The sequence below is a fragment of the Rhincodon typus genome, chromosome 17 (genome assembly GCF_021869965.1).
Source record: "Rhincodon typus isolate 14 chromosome 17, sRhiTyp1.1, whole genome shotgun sequence".
In the NCBI taxonomy this organism is placed as follows: domain Eukaryota; kingdom Metazoa; phylum Chordata; class Chondrichthyes; order Orectolobiformes; family Rhincodontidae; genus Rhincodon; species Rhincodon typus.
The window spans coordinates 55,916,977-55,942,542 of NC_063348.1; the positions used below are offsets into that span (position 1 = coordinate 55,916,977).

General features: G+C 40.5%; 1 protein-coding gene across 4 annotated transcripts in view; it reads right to left on the bottom strand.

The window, feature by feature from the left end:
* The window catches only part of prmt3 (protein arginine methyltransferase 3), a 201,457-nt gene that overhangs the window by 102,455 nt on the left and 73,436 nt on the right, over positions 1-25,566 (bottom strand). For all 4 annotated transcript variants that reach the window (XR_007263981.1, XM_048607177.1, XM_048607179.1 and 1 more), the window contains 2 exons: positions 14,261-14,339; positions 6,314-6,501 (listed from right to left, as the gene is read on the bottom strand). Coding sequence is in view for 3 of the 4 variants with exons in the window: in XM_048607177.1 (XP_048463134.1) it covers positions 6,314-6,501; positions 14,261-14,339 (267 nt within the window). In the remaining variant the exon portion in view is untranslated. The remainder of the gene's footprint in view (positions 1-6,313; positions 6,502-14,260; positions 14,340-25,566) is intronic.

Consider the following 25,566-nt stretch of genomic DNA (forward strand, 5'->3'; position numbering starts at 1 on the left):
ATCTCATGAATGAATTTAAAAAAAATTACCCTCAGGAAAGCTGTGGTGGGCCAATTCCTCAAAAATCTACCACATGTGAGGTCTAGGTGTACCCACAGTGCTGTCAGGGTATGGACAGTTCCAGGTTTTTGAACTTCTGGCAAAATGAACCAAACTTCAGAATTGTGACTTACACAAACCGATACTGCTTTTGACTTTGATTGGCAACTTCAAGAATAAAAAATGTTAATGATTGCTGCAGGTGAATAACTTGAAATATGTGATCATGTGCAAAGCTATGTCTTGTCACTGACTCTTGCCCTGTGTTTGTATATTAGCATGTGTCCTGTGACCCTATAGCAAAGATACCATGAGCACTACCTTCTGATCAAGCACAAACTGTACAACAATTAAAGCAATGTTGCATTTGCTGATTAATTCAGAAGTTGGTGAACAAGTTTTATTGATCACAAGAGTGGCTGACTCTTCACTGCCGCGGGCAATTAGGGTTGAGCAATAACTGTTAGATTAACCAACGACACCCATATCCCGTCAATGAATAAAAACAAAGGAAACGGGGTAGGCTGTTTAGGATTAGGAGAGATTTGTTCACCCAGAGAGTGGTGAGCCTGTGGAATTCTAATACGTGTACAAACAGAGACAAGAACAGGTTCTTCCCCGCTGTTATCAGACTTTTGTATGGACCTCTGAAAAGTTAATTCTGATCTCTCTCTCTCTGCACTTTCTCTGCAGCTGTAACACTGTATTTTGCACTCTGCTCCACTATCCTGTTGCACTTTGTATGGTACAATCTGCCTATATAGCATACAAAATAACACTTTTCACTGTATCTCCACACCTGTGACGACCATAAATCAAATAAAATCAAAATGAGTTGAGGCCAATACATTGAATGTTTTCAATAGGATTTAGATATAGTTGTTAGGACTAAAAGGATCAAATGGTATGGGGAGAAAGCGGGAACAGAGGACTGTGAGTTGCACGATCAGCCGTGATCATATTGAATGGTGGAGCAGGCTCAAAGGGCCAAATGGCCTACTCCTTCTCCTATTTCCTATGTTTCAAAGAGCTAGGTTGGGCATGACAGGCTGAACAGCTTCCTTCTGTGCTACATGATTTCTCTTACTATTTTCATTTTTGCAGTCTCATGGTTAAATTCTGTTTCTTTTGGTTTTTAAAGCATTGTGAATCAGTTTAGTCATCACACAGTTTGCAAACACAAGGATGACTAATCGTGCTTTAGATTTATTTTATTTACATATTAAATGAGAATTATAGATTCTTTTCATTAATTGCCTCTATTTGATGCTTAACCTAATGAAATTGGATTTCATAGAACAGTGGAACATTCCCTAAACACATTCAGCGTGGCTGACTGCTTTTCCCAACAGAAATGAAGAAGATTTTACACCAAGCTTTGTGTCATTCAGCAACATAAAGAGCAATGTGGAGTTCCCAGACCATGCCAACAAAAAGCATTAGATTAAACAAATGAAAGCTAAAAATGTATACTCTCACATTTTCTGACACCTTAAGGAGTAGGGGCTTGGAGGAATACAAACAAGGGAAACGTACTTTTGGGCAAGTAAACATTTGAAAGTAGCTGACTTTAGTGTCACTAGCTGACGCTTCATTCATGAGGAAACCACTGTCTGTTAAATGTTCATGTGCTGCAGAGTGTGAAATGGAATCTGTAATAAACTACCCAGAGACCACTACCCATATTTGAACCTAGCCATTGTCTTTTTTAGCAATATTCAGTTAATTTCAATCTGGGTTTTCTTAATGCAAGTTTATCAAGACATGGCTCCAAATAATCTTCAAAAATTGTTAACTTATTGCTCATAAATTTGAGTAAAACTCAGCCTTTATGAAAATTATGCTCTTTTCTCCATTCTTAAACTCATTCATGAAAAGGACAGCACAATGATAGCCCCTTCTAAATCCATGACCTCTAACTCCTAGAAAAACAAGCAGCATAGTAAAGGGGACACCACCCTCTCCAACTTGAAAGCCATCCAGACTTGGAATGATATCGACATTCTTTCATTGTCATTGGGTCAGAAATCAGGACTCCCTCCCTCAAAGTGCTGTTGGTACACCAACAGCACACGCATTGCAACGTTTGACGACAGCACAACGTCACATTTTCAGGGGCAGTTAGGGACTGTCAACAAATGGTGGCCTTGCCAGTGATGTTCACACCTTAAGGACAAATAAAGATGAACCCAAATCCACTTCATGTTAATTTAAACTGCAGTAAAGTACAGATTTGACGATCCAAGAGACAGTGAGTTGGCTGCAATATGTAATTTGATGGGACCAAAATAATCTCATGAAGACAGGCTGGCAATTCTTCCAAATCAACATTGAAATCATCTTCTTTCTCTGCAACCATGTTTTGCAGCGTTAGTCAGTATTGCTCTCCGGCTTTCACCATCTTTTACGGCAGCCAACATTTTGGTTTTGTATCTGTTCTGCTTCTTAAGCCGTCAGTGCATTCAGCCCTTTATCACTTTCTTAAACATTGCTGAACACAGACATGAAGATGAAGCTTCTTATCTTGCACTCAACAGAACTGGGATGCAAGAATCTAAATTTTAAAAGGGAACACCAATTTATACAGCATGGGAACAGCGTGATGAATAGTCGGATCAAGGTTAGCGAAGAGGTGCAGCAGGATCTGTTAATTGTCCATCTTAGCTATTCACCTCAGACCAGGTGAATGGACTGGCCAAGGTGTAGCCATGGGGATTGCAGCAAAGATTGAGAGTGTCCATAACCTATTCTCAATGAAAAAGGTGTAGTATATGCACAAAATACTTCTGCCAACACATGGGTCCTGTTTGTAAGTAAGCATCTCTCATTTTTACAAGTCACTACTAGATCACAGAATGTTACAATGTAGAAGGAGGCTATTCAGCCCATTGTGTCTGCACCAGCTCTCCAGATGAGCACCATGACTTACAGCCAATCTCCTGCCTTAACCCCATGTCCCCACATAGCATTACTGTCCAAGAAAACATCCAATGGCTTCTTGAATGCCTCATTTTAACCTGCCTCGACCACAAATCCAGGCTGTACATTTCAGACCCAGTCATTCATCTCGCATGACACTTGCTTCTTTTGCAACGATGTTCTAGTTTCTCTCTCCCAAACACCCGACTGAGAAACTCTAGTCATCACTTGACAATTATTTGAAAATAATTCTTATGTGTTTGCTTTCCTCATCAGTTGTGATTGTGTGCATATGTGTCAAACCAATCAGAGGCGTAAAAACATCACTGTTGTCTTTATCTTCCATTCTCATAGAATACAACCATAGGCTCTTACAGCAGAGAAAGAGGCCCTTTGGCCCATCATGTCTATACCAATCCTCATGCACCTATCTACTCTTGTCCTATTTCCCAGCATTTGGCCCATAACTTTGCATGCTACGGGGTTTCAAGTGTTCATCTAAATACTTCTTAAACATTGCGATGGTTCCTATCTCTACCTCTCTTTCAGGCAGTGAGTTCCAGATACCCACCACCATCTGGTTGAGAAAATATTCACCACAAATTCCCTCTAAACCTCCTACAGCTTAAAATCTATGACCCCAGTAATTGAGATATTGGTACTAACCATCTACTAAGAGTAAAAGTTATTCCTACTCATCAGGTTGCCCCTCTACTCTAAGGAAAGCAATTCCAACCCATCTTCATAGTTGAGTCACTCCAGCCCAGGCAACATCTTGGTAAATCACCTCTGCACCCTATCTCTAGTGCAATCATATCTGATCTGCAGAGTGGTGACTAGACCTGTACACTGCACTCCAGTATTGTGGTCTACCTAACAGCACAACTGTATACAACTCCATCATAAGGGTTCTGACAAAGGGTCACCAAACTCAAAATGTTCACTCTGTTTTCTCTCTGTTCTGTTTAACTCTCTGTTCCTGTGTAATATCATAGCATTGTAAAATAAAGCAAAGAACCGTGGATGCTGAAGATCTCAAACAAAAAACAGAAACTGCTGGAAAAACTCAGAAGGTCTGGCAGCATCTGCGAAGAGAAAAGAGTTAATGTTTTGAGTCCGGTGATTCTTCATCAGAACATCGTGAAGAAGGAGTTGAAATATTATTTCTGCTTTCACTGCATAAACACTGCCAGGCCATCATAAATATTGCCTTGGTTATATTCCAGTTTTGACGCGTATATAGTTACACTGGCTATATGCAGCATGTTAGTAATTTTCTTCTGTCTTCCACAGACAGATTCTTATTTCTAAAGTGATGTGACATTTTTGTGAAGTTTTATTCTGCAAGTATTGTTTGTTTCCAGAGGCCTCGATTACATTTCCCAATAGATGTTATTCAGGCACCCAGACAGGAAAATGATTCTACGTGCTTTAATTAGCTCGATTTCACAGCTGTTTTGCAACAAGGTGTCATGTAAACCTTTCTTTTGACAGTGCTGCACACACCGATTTATTGCAGTTTGGTGGTAACCTTAACCAAACTAAACATCACCAAAAACAAACAGATTGTAAGTTTGCCTTCCAGAAGAAAAGTGGCTACACTTCAGAAGCCAACCATTAGCTACAAAGCACTGTGGAATATCCTGAGGGTTTGAATATCGACACAATTTCATGCTTCCTTATGTACTGTTTTTTTGTTCATTTGGTAGCCCTCATGGCAGTTTCAGTGAGTCTCTCCTTCACCCCACCCCCACCTCTGTGAATCTGACCAGTTGACTTTCAACTCTTGAATCCAGGCCATGAATCCAAATCAGAAATAGTTGGGATTGGCAACATTTAAATTTAGGGCATTTCACTACCACTCTCCCCTCACCCGAACATCAATCAATGAACAAGTACCCACTGTTTCCTATATTTCAGCTAACTACTTACCCATTGCAGAATTCAGCTTAAGCTTTGTGCTTAACATTATTAAAGACATTTGGAATACCTCTTTACTTATAATTCGAGTACACATGTTGAAATTAAAAATCAATTATAGCATCTCCAAAAGCATTATGTTTTGCCTCCTTGATGGAAGCAACAAATGAATTTATGTTGTGGTTAATGTTTGCTTACTCAGCGTTGATCACAGCACAATGCAATGTGAAAGTAATGACTAGCAAGATATTAACAGGCCGTTTACTAGTTAGACATTACCCAGTGTGATAGCTATTAGCTTGAACAGCAAACTGGTGTGGAATCATAATGATTTGTGAACATGCTACACCATGGAATGTTACACAGTAAATGCCACACAGAGGCAATAGTCTTAACTTAGTTGGATTTAGGCGATGGAGAGGAACCAAAGCCACAATGTCTACATCAAACATAAAGGACAAAATGAGAGGGGTTTAACAAACGTGTTCGAAATACTGAAAGGTTTTGATAAGACTGGATAGAGAGAAACTGTTTAGAAACATAGGAATTAGGAATGGGAGTAGGCAAATTCAGCCCTTCAAGTCCTCCACCTGTTAATGATCATGGCTGATCTTATCCTGGTCTCAACTCCACTTTCCTGCCTGCTCCTCATCTCCGATGATAAACAGAGGACACATGGTTAGAAGATAATTGGGAACAGGAGCGGTGGGAAATGAGGAGGCTTTGTTTTGCTTCACTCAGAGAAGTATGATGAAAATGAATGTGCTGACTGAAAGGTTGGTGGAAGCAGATTCAGTAATAACTTCCAAAAGTGAGTCAAATAATATCTTAATCAGAACAGCTCCCTGATTCTTTAATCTGGTAATGATAACAATGTTTATTCTTTAAATTTGTGATTCATTAATGAATGCTTTTTATAGCCAAGACTGAAAATGAATGAAGATCTTTACACTACCATGCAGTCATTTCAATGTATCTTAAGAAAAACAAACTGCAACATATATCACAAATATCATTTTTTTGAAATCTCAGCTGGCCTCAGTGCAGTGAAAAGCTGCTGTAAGCACAAAGCAATTTCCACATTTATGCTTCATTGATAGTTGTGAAAAAACCTGTTTATAAGACAGAATTTCTGTTATGGGTTGTCCTCCGACACACTCTGAAAGATGACAGATCATCATACAATGCACAAAGCAAGAACGCTGGGACTCAGCAGAGCTTAGCGCTACCTGGCAGTTTATGCTCCAACACAAGATTACAGCGTGGCCCTGATTAATCAACTTTAACCATTCCACTTTCTACCCTGTCACTATCACTCTTTCGTGATCCTAAATATCAGCATTTACTTGCATGCTGCATGAAAATTTGCAATTGTGCCAACAGTGCCTTCAACATTTAATTTGATGAAACTCCATAGCTGACTGACAACACATACCTTGACAATGCAGGGCTCTGAAATAAGGGTGTCAGCGTTTATCACTTCCACCACAGCTTCTGGGATCACTGCCTTCTTCATACAGGACATCTTAAAGCCATACACATCCTCCCAGAAAGCTACTCGTTCATTGTGTTTCTTCCTGTCACCCACTGCTGTCAGGTTAATAGTGCAGATATCAGGGTACACTGAAAGAGAGTAATGAGACCATTAACCCAACTGTGGAGGGAGCGATGTCACCACCAAATTGTTGCAGCACAGAAAGAGGCCATTCACCCCATCACCTGACCCAATGTTAACTCATTGGATTTGGACATTTTCAAAATTATTTGGTCTCAAAACGGAATGAAGCAAATGAGAAACATCTGACGACATGAGGGGAATAATGCCATTGACCATATGGAGAAAAAAACTGAGCCATCCAACACATTTAAAAGGTAAGAACCACAGGAGCAGGGGTTCTTCTCCAAGGATAAAGACACACAGTGTTTCACACTGTTTTACACTCACCAGCAACCCCATTGTTGTCTTCTGCCAAACTCATACAGGTTTTCATCAGCAAAATGGGAGATCTGAAACAATTCTAGGCTTCCCTTACATTTGTGCTATGGATGGATACAGGTCATTTTTTTTAAAAAATCACAAACTAAGTCTGTATTTATAAATCAGTACATCCAGGTTTTCAATGTGGGGACGGACAATATTCTTCACTCTTGGTGCTTTTGCTTCATTGACCTTTAAACTTTCCAACACAACATATTTGTCCCTTCATTTTTACCTTATTAACACAGTAATGGAATAATTATAGCTGCACATGAGCAAAATTAACAAAGCGCTGATTGGACAGGGAGGAAGAGCTCTTCTGGCTACTTGCAGAGATTCACAGAAAGGACATCTGTGTCCTTCTCAATTCACTGCTTAAAGCCACCTCGTTGTTGGCAGCAGCTCACGTGACCGACTAGCAAAATGCAAAGCTTTCTGTATTTTCAGAACAACATGCAAACTGCAGAACATCAAGAATGAATAGAAGCTGGTGCTGGGTGTTCAGAAATGTACACTCGTGTCAGACCCATGATTAGTGCAGTGCAAAGAACACAGTCTTACAGGAATCTTTTTGGGAGAAACAAACACACTTCCATTGTTTTGCATGTTGAGAGATCTGGGTTGCTTTTGCAAGGCTGACTTTTAGAGAAATTCTCTCTATTTTTCAAACGGTGTTAAAGTCCAGCTTTCATTTTGGGAATGAAGATACATTTTAAATGGGTGAAACAAAGTATAACCCCTTTAATACTGACCATGGCATGACACATCCTAGCTAAATCATAATTACAGCTAATGCGATTTTTGATGTTTTCCCCAAATAAAACATGCTGCGATCTGGAGCCAACTAACATTAACTGCTCAAAACCCAGCAGCATCTCACAACTGCTCTTTTCCACCAATAAACAATTGCCTTAGGAAATCAAAATGATGCAGTGCTCTGTTGCAACGAGGCTTTTGAGGCAAGCTAGCTTGTTGATTAGCCAACCTTGACTAATGGATCAACTGACAGAATTCACACACACTGAAGCGATTTCCTCCTCTGTTTCCAATCTCATTTTCATTCTAACAAACTGGGGCTGGTGACTGAATGTAGCTGTTTCTCTTTAAAGAAAAGCGGGTCTCATTAGGTACACAGCATCAAGTTTCCACCCCACACACAGCAGCACTGCAGGGTAACCAACCTTGGTAAAGCTAACCTTACTCCCAGATTGAAATAACCTTACTCCCAGGTTAAAATAATTTTACTCCTATACTGAAATAATCCTGCTCCCAGACTGAAAATTACTGAAACATCCTTTTCCAAAAATGCGATGTCCAATAATGTTCTATTTCTGAACAAAAACAATATAACCAAGCAGGAAAACAGAGCTATAGAGTATCTCGTTGACTGGACGTTTGGTTGACAACCTTGGGCAGGGTTTGTGGAGGTGGCACTGAAAGTAGGTGGGACCTGAATTTAGCATAGCCCGCCAGCATACCAGTCTGCTGCCACTGAGCCAATTTTGAGTAGGACAGGTCAGGGACATAACAGTCGCCCGTGAGCAAGTGGTGGGCAGCCATCTGAGATCACTAAGGGGCTTACTAAAGAGCTGCTCCTGAGGTGATGGGAGTTTGCCAATTGGCAGGTGGGCAGTTGAAACATGGCCAGGGAGAGGAGGTGGGCACCAGGTAGGAGAAGAGGGTGCAGAAGTGGAGATTGGAGGGTTTCAAACCAATGGGAACCCTCCCTCTACAAGTGGATGGTTGCTCCTTGCCAATCATATGTTCCAGTGGAAGTAAAGTGCTATTTTGATGTTGACATGCTCTAATGTAAAAAAACTTCAGTGTATATTTATATATTGTAATAAACTTGGATTGTCAATTTAGCCGAAGCTACATAGACTGCTGGCATAGTGTTTTACAACATCAAAATCAGAAGGAACAGTTGACAATTCATAGTTTTATCCTTACAAACATAGCAAGGTGATAGTGGATTGTATGCTTTGTGTCATGGTATACATGCTCAATATGTACAGTTTTGTGTTATGTGCTTGTACAGGTTAACCAATGGATGTTGACTATTGAAGTGAGTGCAAGTAAAACATGTAGGCTTTAAAAAAAATACTCTTGCAAATAAGAACATAAAACGTAGGAACAGGAGTAGGCCATTCAGCCATTTGAGCTTCCTCTACCATTCAATAAGATCATGGCTAACCTGGGTGTGTTCTCAATTTCACTTTCCAGCCTAACCGTTATAACCCTTGACTCCCTTGACTGTCAAAAATCTAGCTAATTCAGCTTTGAAAAGATGTACAGAGACCTTTTGGAGAAGAGAATTTCATACTTGACCAACTCTCTGTGAGGAAAAACATTCACTTTATCTCTATCTGAAAAAAGGGCATGCCTTATTCAAAGCTATGTCACCTGGATCTAGTTTCCCTTATGAAAGGAAACATCCTCCTCATACCCAACCTATCAAGTCCTCTCAGGATCTTATACATTTCAATAAGATCTCACCTCATTCTTCTAAACTCCACTAGTTATAGGCTTAGGCTGTTCAAACATTCTTCATAAAGTAAGTCCTTGCAAAGGTCTTCTTTCCAAATTTTAAAAAACGTAATCTTTTACACATATTTTACATCACCAGCAATAATCTATACTTGGGGTAACATTAAAAGATCTCCAGAAAGTGAGATTGATTTCAATTCATCTGGATTTCAAAAGCAAGGCCTGACCGGGGGCAGAATAGAAAATGCTTCAAGAGGGCCAAAATTCCATGGAAAAGTAATACAAAGTGCTAGAGGGTGGGGATTAATGGAGCGAAGATGGGCTTATGACTTACACTGACCTTCCTTCCATTCTCAATATTCCCACATTTAGTATTCAATGCTGCTGATTGAACTAGAGATTAAAATTATTTGATTTACTTTCCACTGACGTTAAAGGTGAAGAATTTATTTCTTTACTCAAATGAACTACAAATTTATCTTGCAGAGTAAGTAAATCCAAAGACCAGCATCATTTGCCACCTGATCTCCCACCTTCAACATCCACTCCCTCCACCACGAACACCCAGTTGCAGCAGTGTGTACTATCTGGAAGTTGCGCTGCTGAAATTCTCCAAGACACTTTGGACAGCTCCTTCCAAACCCACAACTAAATCCATACAGATGGACAAGGGCAGCAGATACATGAGAACACTGTTTCACCTGCAAGTTCTGCTCCAAGCCACTCACCATCCTGACTTGGAAATATATCAGCTTCCTTCACTGTCACTGGAACTCCCTCCCTAAGGGCACTGTGGGTCTATCTACAGCACATGGTTCAAGATGGCAGCTCTTAAGGGCAACTAGGAAAGGGCGTTAAATGCTGGTCCAGCCAGTGACACCTACATCCCTTGATCAAATAAAAAAATACCTGAATGATAATTGTAAATACAGTAGATTGTTATAAGTGACATCTAGGCCACTAAGGAACAAATACCTTTAGAGATAACAAGGTGTAAAGCTGGATGAACACAGCAGGCCAAGCAGCATCATAGGAGCAAGAAGGCTGACGTTTCGGGCCTAGACCCTTCATCAGAAAACAAATACCTTTGGTCCACAAGCATTTATTAATCTCGGATTTAAAACAAAAAATTGATTGATATCAATTGAGATTTACAGAAGAGGACTTGTGCATAGAGCATTTTATAATTTTGTTCCTGAACAGTCTGACTCAAATATTCAGACTATTCTCCTGATCCTGGGCTTCCCAAGCAAGTGGAAATAGTTTTTTTCTGCAGCGAACCAATTTAAATCCGTTTTTTTATGTTCTAAAAATATAAAATGTTTTTCGGGAATGAAATCTGTTGCCCTTCCCCATTCTGCCTTATCAGAGACTCCATATCCAGTTCAATGTTTCACTCTTAACTGCCCTCTGAAATAGAACATAGAACAGTACAGCACAGGAACAGGCCCTTTGGCCCATCATGTCTGTGCAGACCGTGATGCACATGGTCCATATCCCTCTATTCCCTGTCTGTTCATGTGTCTATCTAAATGCTTCTTAAACATATCTGCTTTTACCAGCTCCCCTGGCAGCGCATTTCAGGCACCTACCACCCTCTGTATCAAAAAACTTGCCTCACACATCTCCTTTCAACATTCCCCCCTCACCTTAAACCAATGCTCTCTTGTATTTGACATTTCCACCCTGGGAAAAAGACCCCAATTATCCACCCTATCCATGCCTCTCATAATTTTATATACTTCTATTAGGTCACCCCTTAGCCTCTAGCACTTTAACAGATACAATCCAGGTTTATGCAACCTCTCCTTATAGCTAATACACTGTAATCCAGGCAACATCCTGGTAAACCTCTTCTGCACCCTTTCCAAAGCCTCCACATCTTTCCTATAGTGTGGTGACCAGAACTGTACTCTAAATGAGGCCTGACCAAAGTCTTATACAATTGCAACATGACTTTCCAACTTTTATATTCAAAGACCTGACCGATGAAGGCAAACATGCCATATGCCTTCTTTACCACCTTATCCCCTTGTGTTGCCACTTTCAGGGAGCTGTGGACTTGCATTTCAAGGTCCTCCTGTATATCAATGTTCTTCATGGTCCGACCATTTACAGTATACTTCCTTCTTGCACTTGACCTCCCAAAATGCATCACCTCACTCTTGCCTGGATTAAACTCCATCTGCCATTTCTCTTCCCAACTTTCCAGCTGATCTAGATCCTCTTGCATCCTTTAATATCCTTCCTCATTATCCACAACTCCACCAATTTTTAATTCCACCTCCCCTGAATAAAGCCATGCTAACTATCACTAATAAGTCCATTCTTCTCCTATCCCTTAGAATCCTCTGCAATAATTTCCCTACCACTGATGCAAGGCTCACTGGCCTATAATTTCCTGTATTATCCCTGTCGCCGTTCTCGAACAATGGAACAACATTGGCTATTCTCCATTCTTCTGGGACCTCGTCTGTGGCTAAAGAAGATTCAGGGCCTCAGTGATCTCCTCCATCAACTCCTTCAGTATCCTGGGACAGATCCCATCAGGGCCTGGAGACCTATCAACATTAATGTTTTCAAAGACACCTCCTCCTTCTAAATACTGACATGCCCCAGAATATCAACATACCCCTCCCTAATCTTACCACCATCCATGTCCTTTTCCTTGATGAATACCGATGCAAAGGATTCATTAAGGACCTCACCCACTTCTTCTGGCTCCACGTACATATTCCTTCCTTGTGACCTTGAGCGCACCTACCATTCCCCTAGTTACTCTGTTGCTCCTAACATACAGATGAAGTGCCTTGAGATTCTCCTTAATCCTACCTGCCAAGGACATTTCATGCCCCTTCTAGCCCTCCTAACTTCTATTTTTTAAATTCTTTGCTGCTTCCCTTATACTTGTCAAGGACTTTATTTGATTTTTGTTTCATTTCCTGAGCCTTACATATGTTTCCTTTACCTTTTTAACTAAATTTCCAACATCTCTCCCCGTCCAAGGTTCCTGAATCTTGCAATCCTTATCTTGCATCTTCACAAGAACATGCTGGTCCTGAACTCTGGCCAACTAGCTTTTAAAAGAGTCCTGTACATCAGATGGAGATTTACCCTGAATAGCTGCATCCAATCTAATTTCTCCAGTTTCTGCCAAACTCTTTATTCAGTTAAGAGATAAAGGCATTGCCGGCTAGGCAGCATTTATTGCCCATCTTTAATTGCCCATTGAGCATTTAAGAGTCAACCACATTACTGTGGGTCTGGAGTCACATGTCAGCCATATCAGCTAAGGATGGCAGTTTCCTTCCCTAAAGAACATTAGTGAACTAGATGGAATTTTCCTATAATGGACAATGGACTCATGCTTAATACTGTTGTAATTAGCTTTTTTTCCCAATTTAGCACTATCACCTGAGGACCAGATTATCCACTTCCATAACTATCTTAAAACTTACGTAATTATGATCACTGTTCCCAAAATGCTCCCCTAACTGAAACTTCAATCACCTAGCCAGGCTCATTCACAATACAAGGTGTAATACGGCCCCTTCCTTAGTCAGACTACCTACATATTGTTTCGAGAATCCCTCCTGGATGCTCTTAACAAATTCCAACCCATCCATAGCCCCTGGCACTAAGGCCAAATAGCCAATAAATATCTGATAAAAGCAAACTACTGCAGTCTCTGGAAATCTGAAACAAATACAGAGAATGCTAGAGAAACTCAGGCAGCATCTGTGCAGAGAGAAAAGGTATTAATGTTTCGATTCTATTTATAACTCTTCCTCGACTGAAGAGTCCTGCCTGATCTGATGAGTTTTGCCAGTAGTCTCTGTGTTTGCTTGGAATAAATATCTGATTTGCATTCTAAAAGGCAGCTCAGCTCTACCTTCTGAAGGACAATTAATCCTCAGCTTACCACACATACTCCTTGAATATATTTAAAGGATTGCATTCAGAACTCTAACCACATCAAAAATGATGTGATTGAAAAGTAATCTCTTCTCAATAATATATTTCAATGGCTGGTGTGGAACTTAAAACAATTATTAGCTGCTATACATACCGCTTCCAACTTCAGACCTGCAGTTAGTAACTTCATCACAATTACCCAATGCCTGGTAAAACTGAGTCCGGCATCAATCTTCAGCGGCTTTTGCTCGGAGCTCCAACAACACTAATTAATCTCAACACCATCAAAGGCAAAAACAACCCATCCACTAATTTAAATATCGACGAGATGCACTGCAGCAACGCACCAAGACTGTTTCAATAGCAACTTGCAAACACCCGACCACTACCGTCTCGAAGGACAGCTGCAGCAGATACAAGGGAGCACCACGAACTACAACTGTCCCTCACCATCCTGACTTGGAATTAGATCACCATTCCTTCACTTTTGTGGGATCAAAATCCTGGAAGTCCCTTCTCAACAGAACTGTACCTATGCCCAGTGGCCTGCAGTGGTGCAAGGAAGAGGCTGGCCAACAGATATTCATGGTCATTAGGGATGGTCAAGAAGTATTAGCCTTGACAGTGATGCTCACATCCCATGCAAAAAAAAGTCTATTACCATAAATAATAGGATAAGTTCACACTAACAACTTTTGTACCTTCTGAACTTGAAAAATCATCATGATTATATTTTCTTTGCCAGCTTCAAGCGCTTTTACAATAAAGAATGCACAGTACAAAGCCAGAAGATCTCCAAAAGCAACACTTAATGTGTCTTCCTTTTGAAAGCCAATTAAGTAAAAGGATGCCTGCAAGCTGTCTGTAATGGGGGAATATTTCATTTCTAGTGGAAACTTTCTCAGTGGTGCATAGCACAATGCGAGAGGAATGCACATTTGCCTTCAGCCAAGATGAGACTTAGTTTGATGTAGTTACTGGTTCCCCTCCCCAAACACAAACCTGCACCACCTTCCATCAGGTACCTGTCCCGTGCACTTATGACAGAGTCCAGCATCGATTCAAACAACAGAAAATAACCCTGTGTAGAAAATGAGAGGAAAATGATTAATGAGCGATAAATATAAGATCAGAACGACCAATCAGCATAAAAGCAACTAGCCTAAACCCCTAAAAGAAAATAAATATCAGAACATGTGCATTCACCACTGTGAATACTTTAAGTACCCCAAACATCAATATCTTGAAAACATTTTTAAGCACAGATTTTAATAAATGTAATTACTCCATAGGCTTCATTGATGACAAAACCTATCATCAGAACGCTGACAGAATTCCAACGAGTAAAATGCAAGAAGGAGTGACACAAACGCGCATTGTATTCCTGGGATGAAGGTTATGGGGTGATTTAATCCAGACTTTTAGGAGATTAAAGGGAATAAATGGGGAAGATTAAAGTAATTTATTTCCATTAGCTGCAGAGTCACAGGCTTGAGGGGGTGGCATGGCCTGAAAACTGGTGCAAGGTTTCTCAGGACTGAAATTATGAAACACTTGTACACATGTTGGTTGCCAGATGTTTTGAACCATCTTCTGCAAATTGAATTTGACGTGCATTAATTGTTCATTTCAAATCTGAAACTGATAAGAGTTTTGGGAACCAAAACTACCAAGACATAAGGGACGAAGATAAGGATATGGAGTTAGGTCGCTGATGAGCCATAATTGTAATTATTTATTGGATGGACTTGGCCTAAATGGTCCAACACCAGTGCTTGGATACAAGCTGTAACCATGGAGAAATTTATTGCCATTGATCTGCCCACATAGGATGTTGCAAATGTGCAACTTTTCTTTCATCGAGCATCTCAGACAGCATTACTCGAGCATCCTCAAATGAGGTGCATGCACTACATCGCTATAATCACCAGTGCACAATCCACCCTATCTTTTTTAACTGAAAGACAAGTGAAATATCATTCCTGGTGGTCTTCCAGGGCCATCATTTTGCCCCTCAGGAGATTGCAGCTTGAGACAAACCCTCTATGAGGCCCAACTCTTTCCATTTGTAACTGTTCTCCTTTTTTCAGCTAACCAGAGTAAAATAACGTGGAACAGGCCAGAACAGAGAATCAATCTACGTTGATCTTCACTAATCCCTATTTCAATTTATTTTACGTATACAGTGTACATAAAACTATGCAGGTCTTACAAACAAATTTCATTACTTGAATCTACAGACAGCATTGAAAAATACAGGAGTAGATTTTATTTGTCTGGATCATTTGAGTGAATTGCTAACTCGATGGAACCCACTCAATTTGAAATGTTAATTTAGTAATTTCTGGATGATTTTTATATTCATTCATGGGATATTGGGTCAGCATTTATTATGCTAGTTGCCCTTGAGCACTGCCTTCTTGAATCAATGCAACCATGTGCTGTAGATAAACCTACAATGTCCTTAGGGTGGGAATTCCAGAATTTTGACCCAGTGACACTGAAGGAATGACAATATATTTCCAAGTCAGGACAGAGTCTAGCTTGGAGGGAACTATCAGATGATTGTGCTCCCATATATCTTCTGCCCTTGTTCTCGCCCAGGCAGGTGGAGAGTACTCCATCACACTCCTTGTGCCTTGTAGATGGTGGACAGGCTTTGGGAAGTCAGGAAGTAAGTTACTCATCGCAGTATTCTTAGCATCCGACCTGCCCTTGCAGCCACAGAATTTATGTGGCTAATCCAGTTCAGTTTCTGGTCAATGGTAACCCCTAGGATGTTAATAGTGGGGAATTCAATGATTGTAATGCCATTGAATGTCAATGGTCTTGCTGGATATGGTCATTGCCTGGCATTGGTCTAGCTGGCAGAGGATGAGCACTTTCAGAAGACTGGTCAGGAGGTGACGCTGAAAATATAACTCATAATATCTGATTACTTATAAAACAGAAACATTAAAGACTTTTAGGGGTAAACTTTTAAGTGTATGTAAAACCATTACTTGGAAAATGTCAATAAAGTCCTACTTTCTGCAGGGGATACCTTCTCAAACTATGTCTCTGTCAGTAATTTTTGCTAATGCTGATTGCACAAGTGCAATATACAACAGGTGAGCAGTGAGCACATTTAATCTGAGAAACCATGTACAACATTAGATTCACAGCCGGTGAAAGATGATGAAGATTCATGATGTATTAGTACTTGAGTTCTAATGTGGACAGAGCCATGTAGACATTTTAAGCTTGAATTGTATTTCTGTGTGTTTATAAAAAAGGAATAACTTAGTTTCAATTTCTAGTTCTGACAGTGGTGCTGTGGTGTCTAGAAATGTGTTAACGTGCATTTACATAAATTTAGAAAAGAAAATCATTGAGGTGAATAGGTAAATGCTTCAGAAAAAAATATGTCAAAGAGAGGAAATAAATGGTTTAAGATGTCATATGACACAGGGAGCGAGGGATAGAAACATTTTCCCTTTAGAAAGAGAGAATGATCCAGAAGGTTACGTAATATGCAGGTTTCTGTTAGAGAGAAGAGGTCGATAGTGGCAAACAGCTGTAGTTTAGCAATCTCCAAAGCAGCTTGGGTCGAAAAGAGGTTCTGAGTGGTTTAATATAAGTAAGGGTTTATCGAAGATGCAACACTACATCTACAGTCATGCAGAATGATCATGTGAGATACAAATATTTTTACGGTAAATAGATACATAACAAAATAACAGGAACTCAAACAGTGTTTTCTTTTATTTCATAAAGGGATCATAGAATTTTTGAAAAATTTGCTCATGGGAATGTGGGGATCATTACCATTGCCTTGGACAATCAATGCTAACGTGGTGGTGAGCTGCTTTCATGAACTGCTGTAGTCTGTTTGTTAACAAGGGAGTTCCAGGATTTTGACCCAAAAATCTGGATCCAAGTGGGTGGAGGTGCAAATCTAGCCTGATGCCAGTGAATGTCAGACTGGCTTGAAAGGCTGAATGATCAACATTTGTTCCTGTATATTAATCTAAAACCTTTATATACTTCGGTCTGATACAGGTACAATGTCAGGAAATGCAACAGTAGGTGGCAACCAAGTGCATAAAGACCTTTATGATTTGATAAGAAGTCCAAATCCCATTAATAATGTCAGTAGATACAGCATGTATGCTTGTGAATCTCATAGCGGCATTAACAGCATGAGAAGTACCACTCATAATAGTCAAACAATTTCATACATTTGTTCCGTTGGTTGATTCTGAGCACACAAACACCCTTTCAAAGCAAAATTATACCAAAAAATATAAACACACAAATTAAGCTGTTTTGTCCCTGAAGCAGTTTACGTTGTCAGAGGAATTAATCACTTGCACTTGCAGCTTTTAATGATTTTCACACCCGGATCAAAAGGAAAACAATTAACAAACTACAAGATATGTACAGACACCAGTTGTTTGAAATGTCAAAAACTCAATATCCTTCATAATCTCTGAAGGAGATTTTAGATCATTGACTGTACACCGATTGGGATTTTTCTGCCTTGCAAAAATACCACCCCACTCCCTAACCTTATTCCACTTTCAAAGTGTGTTAGAGTGTGTGTGTTAGTGTGAGAGAGACAGAGAGAGAAAGAGAGAGAGAGAGTGTGTGTGAGAAAGAGAGAGAGAGAGAGTGTGTGTGTGTGTGTGTCTGTGGGTATGTGAGTGTGAGAGAGAGAGAGAGTGTGTGTGTGAGAGAGAGAGAGTGTGTGTGTGTGTCTGTGGGTATGTGAGTGTGAGAAAGAGAGAGAGTGTGTGTGAGTGTGTCTGTGGGTATGTGAGTGTGAGAGAGAGAGAGAGTGTGCGTGTGTGAGTGTGTGTGAGAGACAGAGCGAGAGAGAGAGAGAGAGTGTGTGTGTGTGCGTGTGCGTGTTTTGGGGTGTTTGTGTTACCATTCCCTTTTTTCCCAGGTATTTGGTACAGCTTCATTATTTTCCACAAGCCATTGTCCTTTGGCTGACCTATCCCTGCACTGATGTTCCTCCCACAAATGCAACACCAGCACCCACCAGTCCCTTTTCACTATGACAGTGAGTGAGTACTGTCCTTGGTGCTGAATTGTGTAATTTACAATGGATATCTGAACAATCAGCTCCCTGCACTTGTGTGCTGGGCTCATCTGCAGAGTAATTTAGAATGTAATTTCACAGACCACTGCCTCACCTGTAGGGGTGCCATCTGGCTACAGAATTATACCTGTCACAGTCTCCACTATGCTCCATGATGATCTCGGGTCCAGGGTACGTTCTGCTTTGTCAAACAGCACCTTCAGAATTGCACAGCTCATCCTTTTTTTTAAAGCAGTGTACAATTAATATATTCTAACCTTGTGCTTAGAAAAAGCCATTTTAATTTCAACAGTTCAGGGTGATAAAGTTATTAACGTAGTGCTTCGAGTCTAGAATGGTCTACATTTCCATATTTCTCATCAAAGTAAAACAGCATAATGAAGGAATGTGTACAATTTCCTGGAAATGTATTTTCTGCACCACAGATATGAAAATAAAATGTGATCTACTGCAATCTCCTCTGCCCTGCACCACCACCTCCACCAAGCTCTAAAATTCTCTTCACGGTAATAGTGACGCATTGCATAACTTGTTGCAGTTCCATTAATTTCAGAACCCGAGATAGTGGATAAAGCTTCTTATCAATGGGGGAGGAAAAGATGCATTCCAAACACAACCGGGTGGAAGGACATTAGTTCTTCATCTGCTAGGTGCCTTCATCTGCTCTACCTTTGTGCCCTAGCCATGGGATAAAAATAGAGAATTTTCAGCTAGAGCGTGGATTTAAATGTGAATTTAATGCATCATAATACACTACATCTTTTTAAGATCAAACATCAAATCAGAACATTACATGCATAAAACTTTTGCAGTCTAATAACACAAAGCTCAGACACTACATCAGGCAGGTTGAAATTAAGAATTTAGTCTTGTTGAAAAATTACTGTGATTTCTGAGGTGTGATGTATGAGCAGAGTGATGAAAGCTGATGAAAGCTGATGTACTGCAGCAAACGCGTCAGGGGTAATAAGTATGTTGATTGCTTAGTGAACATTTCATAGGCCATACATTTAACCTGTCAATAAAGACACCAACTATATTGCCTCAGAATTATAAAAGGTGAGTATAATACAAGGAGAAATAAATTTAGTCAGTGCGACATTCAAGCCACAGCGTTCACACGAAGAACCGATAAGCCAAAAGAACACAATTTATTTGGGCATTTACAGACACAGATTTCATGTGAGAAAAACATTTTCAGAGTTTCTCAAAATCCAGACCATTTTTTTAAAAATTGACATTAATGTGAAGAGTCTTTCCTTCTGGAACAAATAGTGCATTGTTCATTTTACAAACTGGTAAATATAACATGGACAACATTCAAAAACCACATGTAAACTAGCACCTTAGACTCAAGATGAAAAATGAGTTACATTTAACCCCTACATTATGTGTGTGCACATTCAAGAATATTAATCATAAACATGCAAATTGTTCTATCGTACCCAAGTGCCTATTAGTGGGAAGACAAATGACAAATGCAAAAATTGCACAAAGGCCGTAAAATGGCAAAACTGCACGTCTAAAAATTCGAACATAATCAACGCACATATTTGTGCCTTATGTTACTTAGAACACAAGCCAAATGAAAAACCATAACTGACTATGTTTTAAATATGGCAACAAAAATCCATTTTCCCATAAATGCTCAAGTAATAGTTTCAATATTATACGATATCACAGTGGAAAAGAAAAAATATTGCTGGAAAAGAAATCTCCACTGTATGTAATTGGTGTGTTATGATAGGTTCAGTCAGGAATGTGTTTTATTATAGCTTTGAAAATTCGGTTTACTAATATCGTGCAGTGCACCTTAATTGACATCATTGCTGTTGAAAATCAGCAACGAAAACCTACTGTCAAATATAATAATAAGAACAGCATTGATAGAGATACAGCAAACATATACAATGGTAGGTGACAAACGTACTGTCACAGTGATGGTTCACAATAGCACAGCAGGTATTAACAAGGAGAGAGGACCATTGAACAAAGTGGCTGAGAAAGTATTTGGGAAAAATAACATAATGCAGTTCCCGCTTTGACAGCCACACCGACAACAGCCTGCAAGTGTGAAAATGGGGGACCTCAGCAATTCTCGGCCAACCCCATGTCAGGGGGTTTCGGAGCCTGAACTGATTGGCAACAAAGTAAATCTGAGGTGGAAGGGTCGGAAATGTTCTGTATAGTCGTCCCTCCAGATGGGAATCAGAGTCCCGTGTATTTTACAGGACCCCAATTTCCATCACGAAGGGTCCTGCCTCTCAAAAAAGGCAACACACCAGGCACCAAAACACTGCCCAATTGTAAAATGGCACTATTTGAATCAAGATCGAGCTCAGGGCAGTGAGAACTCCTCTGTCTCTAATTTCCTCTGTCATTTTCAACTGCAACAATATTTACATTGCACGTCAAACATAATAAAGTAACACTTCACGTTACAGAGAAACATAGAAACTAGGAGCAGAATTAGGCCTGCTCTGCCATTCAATATGTTTACAACTGATCCTCTAATGCAATGCTACTTTCTCGCTTTCTCCCCATATCCCTAAATGCCTTTAAGAACTAAACAATTCATCAATTTCTTTCTCAAACATCTTCAGTGGCTTGGCCTCCACAACCAAGCAGAATTTAGTGCCAAAACACTTAATATTCTATCAGAACAAATAACCATAGCATTGTCAATGGGGTTGGTGTGAAGCAGCATTCTGGAAGGTAGAAAATGAGGTTGGGAGGCTGCAAGGTGCTGAGAGGGAATTCCAGAGCTTGGGGGCCTTGGCAGCTAAAGGCATGGCCACCAATGGTGAAGCGAGTACCTTTAGAAATGCATAAATGATTAGAATTAGAAGATCACAGGTATCATGGAGGGTTGTGGGGCTGGGTAGTATTACACAGAGAGGGAGGAGTGAGGTCAAAGGGGCTGGAGGTAAATTAGAAACAGCAATGAAAAGTTTCAAACTGGGACACTGCTTAATCAGGAGCCACTGTAGGTTAATGACAATCATAGTGTATGGGAACGTGGCGTGATTGAGGATAATAGTTGCAGATATCTGCACACTCTAGGGTGTATGGACAGCAGAAAGTGGGAGGTTGGCTCAGGAGTGCATCGGGATAGTCAAGTTCACAGTTAATAAAGGTACAATGAGGGTTTCAGCATCATAGCTGAGGCAGAGATGAAGTAAGACATGAAACACCAGTGCGAAAGGTAGTCGTAGTGATACATGGCTCAATGGCAGTCTGTTCAATCTCAGCGAGTTGGCAAGGAGACAATGGTTTCGGTATCTAGGAAACAGGGTTTATTGCAGGAACCACAGACTCCGCAAGGAAACTTCTGTTGATCAAATACAGAATATCAGACAAGCACTCGACTGTGTAGAGAGGTATTGGTATGATAGGATTGGGTGCCATCAGCAAACATGCAGAAGCTGACACTGTTTTCAGATTATACTGCTGAGGGTCTAAACATCGGTGAAAAATCAGACAGGGAGAGAGGCCAGAGGTAATGATGTGAAAACAGCAAGAGAAATGATTAGAGATAATTCTCCAAGCAAGTTTAGATAGACACCAATTGCTCTAGCATCCAACTGCATGAATCAGGATAGGGATAAGGACAGAGAGAGGGTTAAGGAGAGGGATAGTGACAGGATCAGGGAGAGGGATAGAGACAGAGTCAGGGAGAGAGTTAAGAGGAGGTTAGGAGAAGGGTTAGATAGAGGGTTGGGGGAGGGTTAGGGAGGGGGTTGGGGACAGGGTTAGTGGAAGGGATAGGTATTAAAGGGTGATAGCACAGTTAACCATTAACAAAAGCTGCAGACAGGTTAAAAAGGATGAGGGGGGATAGTTGTGGCAGTTTAGGTGACAAGAGACGTTTTGGTTCTGAGACCCTTATTGGTCGGATTCGCTGACAGAAAGTTAGAAGGTTACAACACATTCAAGAATTTGAAAAAGGTGAGCATTTGGAGATGGGACAGGATGGAAGTGTCTAAGATTGTTCTTTGATGAGATTGACGCAGTTTGTAACTTCAAAGGACTGGTGGCTTAGAAGAGAGAACCATTAGTAGCACCAATTAACAAGGAAATCAGGGATGGGAGTTGGGAAGTCAGCCATTTAGTGCGAATGGGACTGATGGTGAAAGTGAAGTGAAAGTTGCCATAGTCCCAAAGGCCCATAGGCTTCTCACTTTTATTAAAGAGAGAGAGAGAGAGAGAGAGAGAGAGAGAGGGGTGAGCAGTAGTGAGGTTAAACTGAGGGTCAACGTGTCTCATGTGAGAGACAGGTAGCCTCAGCCATTTCATGAACTTTAACCTGTGCTATTGGCATCGCCCAGTATCTTGCCAACTGAACTAACTGATTCCCACAGCTGAGATTGTAGGAGGCAGGTTGCATGAACAAGGAAAGCTCAGAGGAGGCCCAAGGGCAGACTGGAAGTAGAGAAGGATGTGAAGACAAGGCTGAGGAAGGGTGGAGAGGGATCATTCTGAAGCAGCACAATTCCCGTTGCTGATGGTGCAGTGAAGGGGAGGGGAAGGGGAAGAGATTGTATGTGAGACTAAACCCAAGTATAAGTGTTTGCAGGCAGGGTGAGGGCAGGGTCCCAGACAGGATGTGAGAAGAGTGTAAAGTTAAGGTAAAAAGGGAAGTGTGTAAGGCTAATGTGGGACTTGAAGATAAGGAGGAGTGTCATCAATCAAGACCATTCCAGGTCAGCAAGGACTGGAGAGGTGCATGAGCAGGACATGCATTCCAATTAGGTGAGACAGAATGCCCATTTGATACCTTGGGTGTTGCTTCCTCCTGTGAGGTACGTAGATCTTCACTTCCTTACATAACTACGGTATGCTGAAGAAACAAATTTAGGAAATGAAATGTCATAATTACTTCCTTTTGGGGACCAATCAAAATCTAATTACTTCAGCGCCTCTGAAGCGAATGTTAATGAATTGTTTTGGTAGATACTGCAAAAGTTGTAATCTTAGGTTTAATAAAAGGCAATGCATGGGAGATTTTTGGCTGTTTAATTCACTGTATTTTCCCCCAAGTAGATTTCCCGCTCACACTTGGGGCTTTGAAGATAATGAGGTGAAAATGGTGTTAATTATGAATTCACAGAACATGTGTAAATCTCATTAAGTTAAGCGAGCTACTACAGGAATTACATAATTACCAGGAGTACACAAGTGACACAACTTGACCACCATTTTCCAAACAGGAACAAACGGCATTGGTTACATCAATGACAAATGAGAAAAATATGGTAAAATGTTCAGTGCAAGAAGTAATGCAACCAACTATCCCTGTAAAAATGCGTTCCATTCTTGACCAATAAAACTGCCACAGGATCAACAGTTAAACATATTCACCTACACTGTACAGTGAATAACCTCAAATATCAGTGCTCGTCAAATTGCCATATATCATAATACGATATTAGTTAGAGTCATAGAGTTCTACAACTGAGGAAAAAGCCCTTCAGCCCATCAAATCTGCGCTGATCAAAAACAACCACCTCACTATTCTAATCCCATTTTGCAGTACTTGGCCGTTAGCCTTGTGTGCCTTGACATCACAAGTGTACATCCAAATACTTCTTAAATTGCTATGCTTTTAATCCTGAGGTGAGCCCAGAAGGGAAGCTAATGAATTGAAGGCTCTTGTGGTAGTGTCCCTACCTCTGAACAGGACAGGAGGTCTGGGTTCCAGTTCCACCTACTGCAGACATTTGTCATACATCTCTGATCAGGCTGATTGGAAAGTAGCAGGAAGCTGACGGGAATCTACACTTCCTTCTGAAATATTTACACAGGTTGCAAAATGTCAATACTGTGAGCACCACCACCGACACTCAGTAGCAGCAGTGTGTACTGTCTAAAACATGAACTGCAGAAATTCACCAAAGCTCCTTAGATAGAATCTTCCAAACCCACAAACATTTTCATCCAGATGGAAGTGGGCAGCAGATATATGGGAACATCACCATCTCCAAGATCCCCTCCAAGCCACTCACCATCCTCACTTGGAAACATAATTTGTTCCTTCAGTGAGACTGGGTCAAAAAATCCTGGAATTCTCTCCCTAAGTGCATTGTGAATCAACTTACAGCAGTTCACTACCACCTTCTCATGGGCAACTAGGGACAGGCAATAAATGCCCCTGTCCCGCGAGTGAATAAAAAAAAAATGAAATGGAAAACATCTGAAGCTTCTGCCTGTGAGCAAAGCTATTTCGACAATCACATTACCACACCATACATCTCTTCCACTGCTCCTGCACATTTCCATGATTCAATAAAAAGAAGTACTTTTTGGTGAAGAAAAATTACAGAAATGAAAATGAAATGTTTAATGCAGCGTGCAGTCATTTCATTATAGACCAGAAAAGAAAGTTAAAGATATTCCCAAGGAAGGCAACACAGCTATCATATCAGTTGACAAAAGTAATGAGTAGAGTTTAAGAATATTCACAATTATCAATCATGTGATAATGGTTAGTTTATTTCCTTCATAAACCCAAATTTTGCTTAGGCAAGATTATTTATCATTGTAAAATGAAATTAGAAATGATTTCAGCTGGAGGTTATGATATTTCAGTCAACAGTTTCAACCATGTAATGGTTAATGAAGGTTTGAGGGAGAGAACGCGTTTATAAAGGTGGAATGAGGAACCACTATTTGCCACAAGTTGACACATGGTCTTTCACAGGCCATATTGCACTTCACAAACCTGAACCCATCTATGTTTTCAGTGTGAATACACCCAGCTGCCCTCCTCCCTGATAACTAAGTTCAGAATGTTCATTCATTACTTCCTAAGTGCAATCAACCCTGGTTCAGGGCTTCCCCAGGCAGTCCTCAGCTCTGACAGTACAAGAACCCTTTGAATGAACAGCTGGGCTATAAAACAGCAGGTCAGCCTGCCGTCTGGTTTAATCACGTCCTTTAGAGCAGGGAATCCTGCCACTCTTACCTGGTCGAGCCTACATGAGGTTGACTGTTTTGTGGCCAAGAAAACACCTCAGTTCCAGGTCAATTAGGGAAGGTCAACACATTTTGGCCTTGACTTTAACAGCCAAATCCCTGAAACAAACTACTGCCTGATTACAACAACAAAAACAGAAATTGCTGGAAAAACTCAGCAGGTCTGTCAGCATCTGTGGAGAGAAAGCAGAGTTAATGTTTCAGGTCTGGTGACACTTCCTCAGAGCTGTTCTAACAGATCTGC